The sequence below is a fragment of the Salmo trutta genome, chromosome 19, assembly GCF_901001165.1.
Source record: "Salmo trutta chromosome 19, fSalTru1.1, whole genome shotgun sequence".
Lineage (NCBI taxonomy): Eukaryota > Metazoa > Chordata > Actinopteri > Salmoniformes > Salmonidae > Salmo > Salmo trutta.
The window spans coordinates 2290749-2300926 of record NC_042975.1 but is presented as its reverse complement, the minus strand read 5'-3'; the positions used below and the strand labels follow the sequence as shown (position 1 = coordinate 2300926).

Below are 10178 nucleotides of genomic sequence, written 5' to 3'. Positions count from 1 at the left end.
AATAGTGGAAGTTTTTGTTATCAAAATGGAGGAGTAGGCTTGTCATAATGACATTGTTTCTTACTAGTTCCCTGTAGTGTTATTACCTGTGGAAGGGGAAACAATATGACCATTACCTACTCTGTATGTGGCACAATAAACTTCTCTATTACGAAATAGACATTTTTATGTGGATTTCCGTCAGCACGATCCTTCCGTTTCATTTGCTGTAGAATGTTTATGTTATGACCTCGCCACTACCATGGATACGGACCTGTTTCTCTCTGGGTTTGTGAAAGCAATCAGCTGATTTCTGACTTTTAGTCTTTCTTTCTTGTGCTCTTTTTCTCTCTCCACAATCCCCCTCTCTTTCTCTCTCCCCATCTCTCTCCCTTTTCCCCGTTCAATTTTAAATTTAAGGGATTTTATTGGCATGGGAAACATGTTTACCTTGCCAAAGCAAGTGAAATAGATCATAAACAATAAAACTCTCTCTGTGTGTGTGTCTGTGTGTTAGGGAGAAAACCTGACCATAACAAATCCTACCCCACCTCCTTGTCACTCCAGCTACCGAGAAGCTTGTGAATAAATAGATTGATAGGTCAGATTTGAATGTTTCCAAGAAAGTTTCACATATAACAAAGTGATCTCTGTGTAAACACCTTCAGATTAAAGTAATGCGCTTCTACACTTTACATTGGCTAATAAAGGGTTAATAGACAAATAATTCACAATATCTATTCCTCTCTTCTCTTTCCTACCTCTCTGATTCAGAGGGGTTGGGTTAAATGTGGAAGATACATTTCAGTTGAAGGCAATCAGTTATACAACTAACTCGGTATCCCCCTTTCCCCTTTCTATCAGACACTCTCTCTTTCTTGATCAAAAGGACCCCCTTCCACAAGATTCCCGGTGAAACACCGACTCCAGTAGTCTACCATATGGCCTTACATGCGGAAGTTAACTGTGACGGAGAGAGACCGCAGCCAATAAGGAAAGCCTGTCCCTAACGTTGGAAAGGTGACGGTTCCGCCTGGAAGACAGAAGACTGTGGCTCCACCACTTAAAAAGTTGTCGGCAAAAGTTGAAGTGGGAAATTTCGTCTGTTTTTGAAGACTGAGGTGGATTTGTCACGTCGTTAATATGAACCTGTATGGTTTCAACTCGTCGTAGAATAAACCGATGTCAGGTTAGTTCTGCTGATCGGTTTTTATCTTCTCACTAAATGATGTTTGTTTGGTTAGAAACCTATTAATAACACTCCACATTTACTAGCCTCTATCGGTTACTATTGTAGTGTGTTTTATTATGAAGCTACATTATTATTAAAGTACATTATTGGAGTAGTCTGTACAGCGCGCTGGTATCCTAAATACCCGTTTACATGAAGTATTTCAGTGCGCCGTTTCTCAACGTAATGAAACATGTCGATATGTCTGTTATCTGTCCACTTTCTGGTCACTGATAATGATGAAAATCATGTTAAGGGCCAGGTGTGTTTTATTAAACAGCTGTGGTCTCAGATATAGATTATATTCCAATAAGGAAGGACACAGAAAACATCACATTTAAGCACGTCACAGAACTGTTTTTCCAAACGGATGGAAGGTTGGAAATATAGGATTTGATCCTGATCAGTGTACATTTGCCATCCAAGCTTTCCTTTAAGACAACTGGGACAAACCTTGCTGTCTGTGCATGTAAATATAGACCAATAGCCTGTAGTGAATCCCATGTAGGTTGTGAACTCTACTGCGGGTTACTTGGAAAAGCAGGCAGTTTACGGTAAAATCCGCACGGAACGGGACAGACTGGAAATCGCTTGCTCATCCTGACATGGTGAATCTGTTATCTGCACTGGCCGTGCAGCATTTACGGGGATATGTCCTCTGCAGAAGTCAGGGCGTTTATACATATTGTGAAGGCAGTTTGTGTTTCTACAGGACCTTTCCGCACCTACAGACAACCAATCATGTCAATGCGGAACTATACGGAGCCCACCACGTTTTATTTACCAAAAAGACGCACGACGACGCGGTTTCAGAGCGGAATTTGGCCTCTGCGTGACTCTGGAGGCTCCGCCATTGCGTCACACCCTCCGTATGGCGTCACCGACCACATTTTCGGTTCAGGCATGACTTGGCTTTTAATCAGGAGGAGCCTGTGAGTCACGACTCTCCAAGCTGTTGCCAAACCACACACACACACACACACACCCTGCCATGCATGACTTGACAAATTCAATTCAAGCTCATTGAGTTCATTCTTCAGTCAGGTGTTGGACATGTAGCCTAGACAGAATATTGACTATAATGTCATATTTGAGATTTTAAGGACATTTTTAAAGCGTAAAATGAATTTGTAATTTATTGCTTTAAAAATATTTCTCTTGAGGGGAACTCCCGAGTGGCGCAGCGGTCTAAGGCAGTGCTAGACGTGTCACTACAGACCCGGGTTCGGTCCCCGGGCTGTATCACAACCGGCCGTGATCACAGAGTCCCATAGGGCGTCGTCCGGGTCCACACAGATGTGCGTGTAACTGTAAACTTTTATTACACTGAATAATGACATTGAGATCTGTTTGTGACCCATATCTGTTTTGTGGTTTTTAATCCTGCTCAATGGGGAGGGGGGATTTTCATTTGACTAGTTGTTTCCAATATTTAATAGTCTGTAACCGATCATTAGGTTAGGCTACACCTGTTTGACTGGCACCACTGTATGTAGCAAGTAGGATAAGATATAATGTTTTACACGTCATCATCATCAAATCAAATGTATTTATAAAGCCCTTCTTACATCAGCTGATATCTCAAGGTGCTGTACAGAAACCCAGCCTAAAACCCCAAACAGCAAGCAATGCAGGTGTAGAAGCACGGTGGCTAGGAAAAACTCCCTAGAAAGGCCAAAACCTAGGAAGAAACCTAGAGAGGAACCAGGCTATGAGGGGTGGCCAGTCCTCTTCTGGCTGTGCCGGGTGGAGATTATAACAGAACATGGCCAAGATGTCCAAATGTTCATAGATGACCAGCATGGTCAAATAATAATAATAATCTTCACTCTCTCTGTTTGTGTCTCTGTGTCTCTTCCACAGATGTCCGTCTCCATGTCTAGTCTGGAGAGCCCGCGGTCCTCTGCGTTTACCTTTGAGTCCTTGGTGCACAGCTGTCACGTGCTGCGTTGCCTGGACGACCAGCGGAGGCGTGACCAGCTGTGTGACATCACAGTGGTGGTGGAAGGGAAGAGCTTCAGGGCCCATCGCTCTGTGCTGGCTTCCTGCAGCAAATACTTCACACACAAGGTCTCGTCCCACGCGGGCCCAGGACTCGTCATCACCCTGCCTCAGGAGGTAAGGGACCAAAGCCGAGCACGTAGTCCATTCATCTAAAGCCCAGGACCACAGCAGTCCACTTAAGTAAAGCCTACACCAGGGGTATTACCCTACAAGGCCATCTATAATTTAGCCCAAACAACTACCTCTTCCCCTACTGTATTTATTTATTTATTTTGCTCCTTTGCACCCCAGTATTTCTACTTTGCACATTCATCTAATGTCAAATCTACCATTCCAGTGTTTAATTGCTATATTGTATTTACTTCGCCACCATGGCCTTTTTATTGCCTTTACCTCCCTTATCTCACCTCATTTGCTCACATTGTATATAGACTTATTTTTCTACTGTATTATTGACTGTATGTTTGTTTTACTCCATGTGTAACTCTGTTGTATGTTGTTGAACTGCTTTGCTTTATCTTGGCCAGGTCGCAATTGTAAATGAGAACTTGTTCTCAACTTGCCTACCTGGTTAAATAAAGGTGAAATAAAACGGTAGTCCACTTGAGTAAAGCTACACCAGGGGTATTACCCTACAAGGTCTGGAGTCCTGCTGCTTTTCTGTTCTACATGATCATTCATTGTATCCACCTGGTATCCCAGGGCTAAATCAGGCCCTGATTAGAGGGGAACAATGGAACTGGCTTTGAGGTCCAGAGGTGAATTTGACAGGTTTAAGGGTTAGCCCACTGAGGATAAGTCCAGGGGTTAGCCCGCTGAGGATAAGTCCAGGGGTTAGCCCGCTGAGGATAAGTCCAGGGGTTAGCCCGCTGAGGATAAGTCCAGGGGTTAGCCCGCTGAGGATAAGTCCAGGGGTTAGCCCGCTGAGGATAAACCTAACACAAATCTTCCATTCCCAAGGTTACTCATCACATGAGTGTGATTTGGCTAAGAGATGAGATGTTCTGTCAGATAGGAAAGATATGGAAATATACTGAATCAGCAGAGTGTGTGACCACATTGGTTTAGTTGTGGTCAGTTTAATCGTGTATTGCTGTGTCATGACTTACGTTTCTTCATATCTCTTTCTAAAGGTGACGGTGAGTGGCTTTAAGCCTCTGCTGCAGTTTGCCTACACATCCAAGCTGCTCTTCACTAAAGATAACGTCATGGAGATCCGACACTGTGCCTCTATTCTGGGTTTTAGAGATCTGGACTCGGCCTGTTTTGACTTCCTCCTGCCCAAGTTCTTCAGCAGCAGTACGTCCTCCTTCCAGAGGAAGACCTGCTGTAAGATACGGTGTAGGAGACAGTCCCCCAGGGCAGAGCTTAGCGTTATAGACGCTAACAAGGATGTCATAGATAATGACAAAGGAGTCCGGGTGGTTTCTGATTCGCCCGTTGAACAGGATGTGGGTGGAGCCTCCTGCCAAAGCAGCCAACCAACAAATGGCGCGACAGGATGTAGAAGCGAAACACACGCCCTTCTTCCTGAAGTCAATATCCAATCAGACGCCCAGACTGACTACTCCATGCGGTGCCCCAAGTCCTGTAAGTTCCAGCTGGCTTGTGGGAAGGACAGTGTGTGTCTGGAGGTCTGCAACCAGGAAGCAACCCATGATTCTCCAGTGGTCACTGAGGAGGGCTGCCCTTTTCCTCAGTCCCGGTCCCGGTCCTGTCTACCTTGCTCCAGTAGTAGGGGCTGTAAGGAGGGTCCTGCAGTGGAGATCATTGGAGAGAACTCCTCCCATTACGCACAGACACAGACTAACCAGGCAGGACATGGGGAGGTTGGGGAGAGGAAAGGAGAGGAGGATGGGGAGAACGTAGACAAGCATGAGAGGGTAGGAGAGGTGGAAGAGAAGAGGAGAGAAGCAGAGAAGGCCTCTGGAGTCGGCTGCTTTAGATCTCCACTCCTGGAGGTTTCCAGTGTCAGCTGTGAACAGAGCCCAGGGTTGGATGAGGGGACAGTGGGTACTGCTTCACACCGATGCCCCCTTGAGGAACCTGGGCTTGGCCATCAGAGCCCTGGAGGTGTGGGGGAAGGAGGTTGTGTTCTAGGTGGTAGAGGGCTCCATGAAGGGTTAGATCCAGCTGTCTCCATCCCCAGACAGCAAAAGACAGAACAGGAGCAGGGAGGCAGAGGAGAGGAAGAGAGGAGAGAGATGGATAGAGATAAGGAACAGGGAGAGGACGAGAGGAGAGAGAGCGGATGGGAAGAGAGAAGCAGCATGGAGACGGAGGTGGCTGAACACTTGGCCCATGGTCTTTGGTCAGACCTCTCCTCTCCTCCTCCTTCCCTCCTCCAGGACTCCCTACCTGAGACTGGGCCTGAGAACATCCAGGGCAGCAGCTCCACCTTGAACCCCCGGAGCATGAGCCCCAAGTTGGACTGGCTGAACCAGCTGCACCTCACTTCCAGCACCGGGGACTGTCCTTTCCTCCATGGCCTGGACAGAGGGATGGACAGTGGGACAGACAGGGAGATGGACAGAGGGACAGGGTCAGGGGACGCCCAGCTGCCAGGCTGTGAGGGGTCATCCCAGTCAGAGAAGAGTCCCTGTGTGTCCTCTCTGACCTCTGGGGATGATGGAGACTCAGACGGCTTCGATACGGAGGGAGACAGTGAGTCCTGCTCCTACAGCCAGAAGGCTAGGGAGGTGAGTTATACTGGGAGAGAGAGTCCTGCTCCTTCAGCCAGAAGGCTAGGGAGGTGAGTTATACTGGGAGAGAGAGTCCTGCTCCTTCAGCCAGAAGGCTAGGGAGGTGAGTTATACTGGGAGAGAGGGTCCTGCTCCTATAGCCAGAAGGCTAGGGAGGTGAGTTATACTGGGAGAGAGAGTCCTGCTCCTACAGCCAGAAGGCTAGGGAGGTGAGTTATACTGGGAGAGAGAGTCCTGTTCCTACAGCCAGAAGGCTAGGGAGGTGAGTTATACTGGGAGAGAGACTCCTGCTCCTACAGCCAGAAGGCTAGGGAGGTGAGTTATACTGGGAGAGAGAGTCCTGCTCCTTCAGCCAGAAGGCTAGGGAGGTGAGTTATACTGGGAGAGAGAGTCCTGCTCCTTCAGCCAGAAGGCTAGGGAGGTGAGTTATACTGGGAGAGAGGGTCCTGCTCCTATAGCCAGAAGGCTAGGGAGGTGAGTTATACTGGGAGAGAGAGTCCTGCTCCTACAGCCAGAAGGCTAGGGAGGTGAGTTATACTGGGAGAGAGAGTCCTGTTCCTACAGCCAGAAGGCTAGGGAGGTGAGTTATACTGGGAGAGAGACTCCTGCTCCTACAGCCAGAAGGCTAGGGAGGTGAGTTATACTGGGAGAGAGAGTCCTGCTCCTACAGCCAGAAGGCTAGGGAGGTGAGTTATACTGGGAGAGAGAGTCCTGCTCCTACAGCCAGAAGGCTAGGGAGGTGAGTTATACTGGGAGGGAGAGTCCTGCTCCTACAGCCAGAAGGCTAGGGAGGTGAGTTATACTGGGAGAGAGAGTCCTGCTCCTACAGCCAGAAGGCTAGGGAGGTGAGTTATACTGGGAGAGAGAGTCCTGCTCCTACAGACAGAAGGCTAGGGAGGTGAGTTATACTGGGAGAGAGGGTCCTGCTCCTACAGCCAGAAGGCTAGGGAGGTGAGTTATACTGGGAGAGAGAGTCCTGCTCCTACAGCCAGAAGGCTAGGGAGGTGAGTTATACTGGGAGAGAGAGTCCTGCTCCTACAGCCAGAAGGCTAGGGAGGTGAGTTATACTGGGAGAGAGAGTCCTGCTCCTACAGCCAGAAGGCTAGGGAGGTGAGTTATACTGGGAGGGAGAGTCCTGCTCCTACAGCCAGAAGGCTAGGGAGGTGAGTTATACTGGGAGAGAGAGTCCTGCTCCTACAGCCAGAAGGCTAGGGAGGTGAGTTATACTGGGAGAGAGAGTCCTGCTCCTACAGCCAGAAGGCTAGGGAGGTGAGTTATACTGGGAGGGAGAGTCCTGCTCCTACAGCCAGAAGGCTAGGGAGGTGAGTTATACTGGGAGAGAGAGTCCTGCTCCTACAGCCAGAAGGCTAGGGAGGTGAGTTATACTGGGAGAGAGTCCTGCTCCTACAGCCAGAAGGCTAGGGAGGTGAGTTATACTGGGAGAGAGAGTCCTGCTCCTACAGCCAGAAGGCTAGGGAGGTGAGTTATACTGGGAGAGAGAGTCCTGCTCCTACAGCCAGAAGGCTAGGGAGGTGAGTTATACTGGGAGAGAGTCCTGCTCCTACAGCCAGAAGGCTAGGGAGGTGAGTTATACTGGGAGAGAGGGTCCTGCTCCTACAGCCAGAAGGCTAGGGAGGTGAGTTATACTGGGAGAGAGAGTCCTGCTCCTACAGCCGAAGGCTAGGGAGGTGAGTTATACTGGGAGAGAGAGTCCTGCTCCTACAGCCAGAAGGCTAGGGAGGTGAGTTATACTGGGAGAGAGAGTCCTGCTCCTACAGCCAGAAGGCTAGGGAGGTGAGTTATACTGGGAGAGAGAGTCCTGCTCCTACAGCCAGAAGGCTAGGGAGGTGAGTTATACTGGGAGGGAGAGTCCTGCTCCTACAGCCAGAAGGCTAGGGAGGTGAGTTATACTGGGAGAGAGAGTCCTGCTCCTACAGCCAGAAGGCTAGGGAGGTGAGTTATACTGGGAGAGAGAGTCCTGCTCCTACAGCCAGAAGGCTAGGGAGGTGAGTTATACTGGGAGGGAGAGTCCTGCTCCTACAGCCAGAAGGCTAGGGAGGTGAGTTATACTGGGAGAGAGAGTCCTGCTCCTACAGCCAGAAGGCTAGGGAGGTGAGTTATACTGGGAGAGAGAGTCCTGCTCCTACAGCCAGAAGGCTAGGGAGGTGAGTTATACTGGGAGAGAGAGTCCTGCTCCTACAGCCAGTAGGCTAGGGAGGTGAGTTATACTGGGAGAGAGAGTCCTGCTCCTACAGCCAGAAGGCTAGGGAGGTGAGTTATACTGGGAGAGAGAGTCCTGCTCCTTCAGCCAGAAGGCTAGGGAGGTGAGTTATACTGGGAGAGAGAGTCCTGCTCCTACAGCCAGAAGGCTAGGGAGGTGAGTTATACTGGGAGAGAGAGTCCTGCTCCTACAGCCAGAAGGCTAGGGAGGTGAGTTATACTGGGAGAGAGAGTCCTGCTCCTACAGCCAGAAGGCTAGGGAGGTGAGTTATACTGGGAGAGAGAGTCCTGCTCCTACAGCCAGAAGGCTAGGGAGGTGAGTTATACTGGGAGAGAGAGTCCTGCTCCTACAGCCAGAAGGCTAGGGAGGTGAGTTATACTAGGAGAGAGAGTCCTGCTCCTACAGCCAGAAGGCTAGGGAGGTGAGTTATACTGGGAGAGAGAGTCCTGCTCCTGCAGCCAGAAGGCTAGGGAGGTGAGTTATACTGGGAGAGAGAGTCCTGCTCCTGCAGCCAGAAGGCTAGGGAGGTGAGTTATACTGGGAGAGAGAGTCCTGCTCCTACAGCCAGAAGGCTAACTTCTTAACACTACAGTACTACTAGAGGGTGTGTGTACCTGTATATGGTCAAACGTATTGATCTGATCCGATCCAGACCGGTCTTGATCCTCTCCGTGTTTTTTTCCAGTTACAGCTCCCATTCCCCGTCGTTCAGATTTTGGCGTTGAGCAAGAATGACTTTCAGCTGATGTTGAAGCACCAGACTCTGACCAGAGAACAGCTGGACTTCGTCCACGACGTCAGACGCAGGAGTAAGAACCGCAGCGCAGCTCAGCGCTGTCGAAAGAGGAAACTGGACTGTATACACAACCTGGAGTGTGAGATAGACAGACTGGTGAGGTGACATGACTGTCTCTTAAAGCTGCTACAGGAAAGGGCTGTTAGATTTACTAATGTACTGTATTGGTTGGTGTGTGTGTGTGGTGTTTGTGGGTTTGTGATTTCCGCATGATGTGTGTGTGTCTGGTGTGTGTGCGTGTTGTGATTTTTGCATGGTGTGTGTTTTGTGATTTCTGCGTGGTGTGTGTGTGTGTGTGTGTGTGTGTGAGTGCATTCTGTGTGGTGTGTGTGTGTGTTGTGATTTCTGCGTGGTGTGTGTGTGTTGTGATTTCTGCGTGGTGTGTGTGTGTGTGTGTGTGTGTGTGTGTGCGTGCATGCGGGTGTTTTGTGATTTCTGCGTGGTGTGTGTGTGTGTGTGTGGTGCATGCGGGTGTTTTGTGATTTCTGCGTGTGTCCCTGTATGTGTTTCTCCCAGAGGACAGAGAAGGACCAGCTCATGGCCGAGAGGACCAATCTGATCCAGATGAAACTGAAGACTTGGCAAAGTGTGTCTGAACTGTGTCAGAGGGTCTGCAGCGAGTCCGCCCTGAGTCCCGAACAACTCCAGGTCCTAGCCTCCCCATATTGCCCTCTCTCTGCTCTCATCTCCCCCACAGACCCAGCCTCCCCTGGGCTAGGGGGACCACTACAGCCCCTGGCTTCTCTCTCGGCCTGCTCCTCAGCCTCAGAACCCCTAGAATCTTAGACCAGCTGTCCCAAGGACACACCCATAGGGGAGGAGCTATCAGGTGATTGGACAGACCCTCAGGTACATACCTGAGAACAGGTGACTGATACCCTGCCCATGGGACAGTGTGACCAACAAAGGTGTTAGTCCGGACATCTGTAGCGATCACCATCATCACCACCACCATCATCATCACCACCACCGTCATCACCATCATCACCACCACCATCATCATCACCACCACTGTCATCATCACCATCATCACCACCATCACCATCATCACCATCATCACCATCACCACCATCATCATCACCACCACCACCATCATCACCATCATCACCATCATCACCATCATCATCACCACCACCATCATAATGACCATCACCACCACCATCATAATGACCATCATCACCACCATCATCACCACCATCACCGTCATCACCACCATCGCCATCATCATCATCACCCCCATCATCA

At 49.6% G+C, this 10178-nt stretch overlaps 1 protein-coding gene across 3 annotated transcripts; it reads left to right on the top strand.

Moving 5' to 3' along the window:
- Nucleotides 1-822: 822 nt before the first annotated feature.
- Nucleotides 823-9941, top strand: bach1b (BTB and CNC homology 1, basic leucine zipper transcription factor 1 b). 3 transcript variants are annotated; one of them, XM_029699403.1, is made up of 6 exons: nucleotides 823-1168; nucleotides 1923-2508; nucleotides 3074-3328; nucleotides 4348-5913; nucleotides 8823-9029; nucleotides 9450-9941. In XM_029699403.1, exons 3-6 carry the CDS (start codon nucleotides 3074-3076, stop codon nucleotides 9717-9719), a joined length of 2298 nt encoding a protein of 765 aa, XP_029555263.1. In that variant the 5' UTR covers nucleotides 823-1168; nucleotides 1923-2508; the 3' UTR covers nucleotides 9720-9941. The 3 variants fall into 3 exon arrangements, with proteins under 3 accessions (XP_029555263.1, XP_029555261.1, XP_029555262.1); XM_029699401.1 differs by lacking the exon at nucleotides 1923-2508 and having other exon boundaries at nucleotides 824-1168; XM_029699402.1 differs by lacking the exon at nucleotides 823-1168 and having other exon boundaries at nucleotides 1175-2508.
- The last annotated feature ends 237 nt before the right edge of the window (nucleotides 9942-10178 follow it).

What these genes read in the sequence shown, in the direction of transcription:
- bach1b (XM_029699401.1), top strand. Translation starts at nt 1,133, where the DNA reads ATGGTTTCAACTCGTCGTAGAATAAACCGATGTCAG. An exon ending in TCATCACCCTGCCTCAGGAG is followed by an intron (nt 3,329 to 4,347) that starts GTAAGGGACCAA and finishes CTCTTTCTAAAG; the next exon opens with GTGACGGTGAGTGGCTTTAA. An exon ending in ACAGCCAGAAGGCTAGGGAG is followed by an intron (nt 5,914 to 8,822) that starts GTGAGTTATACT and finishes GTTTTTTTCCAG; the next exon opens with TTACAGCTCCCATTCCCCGT.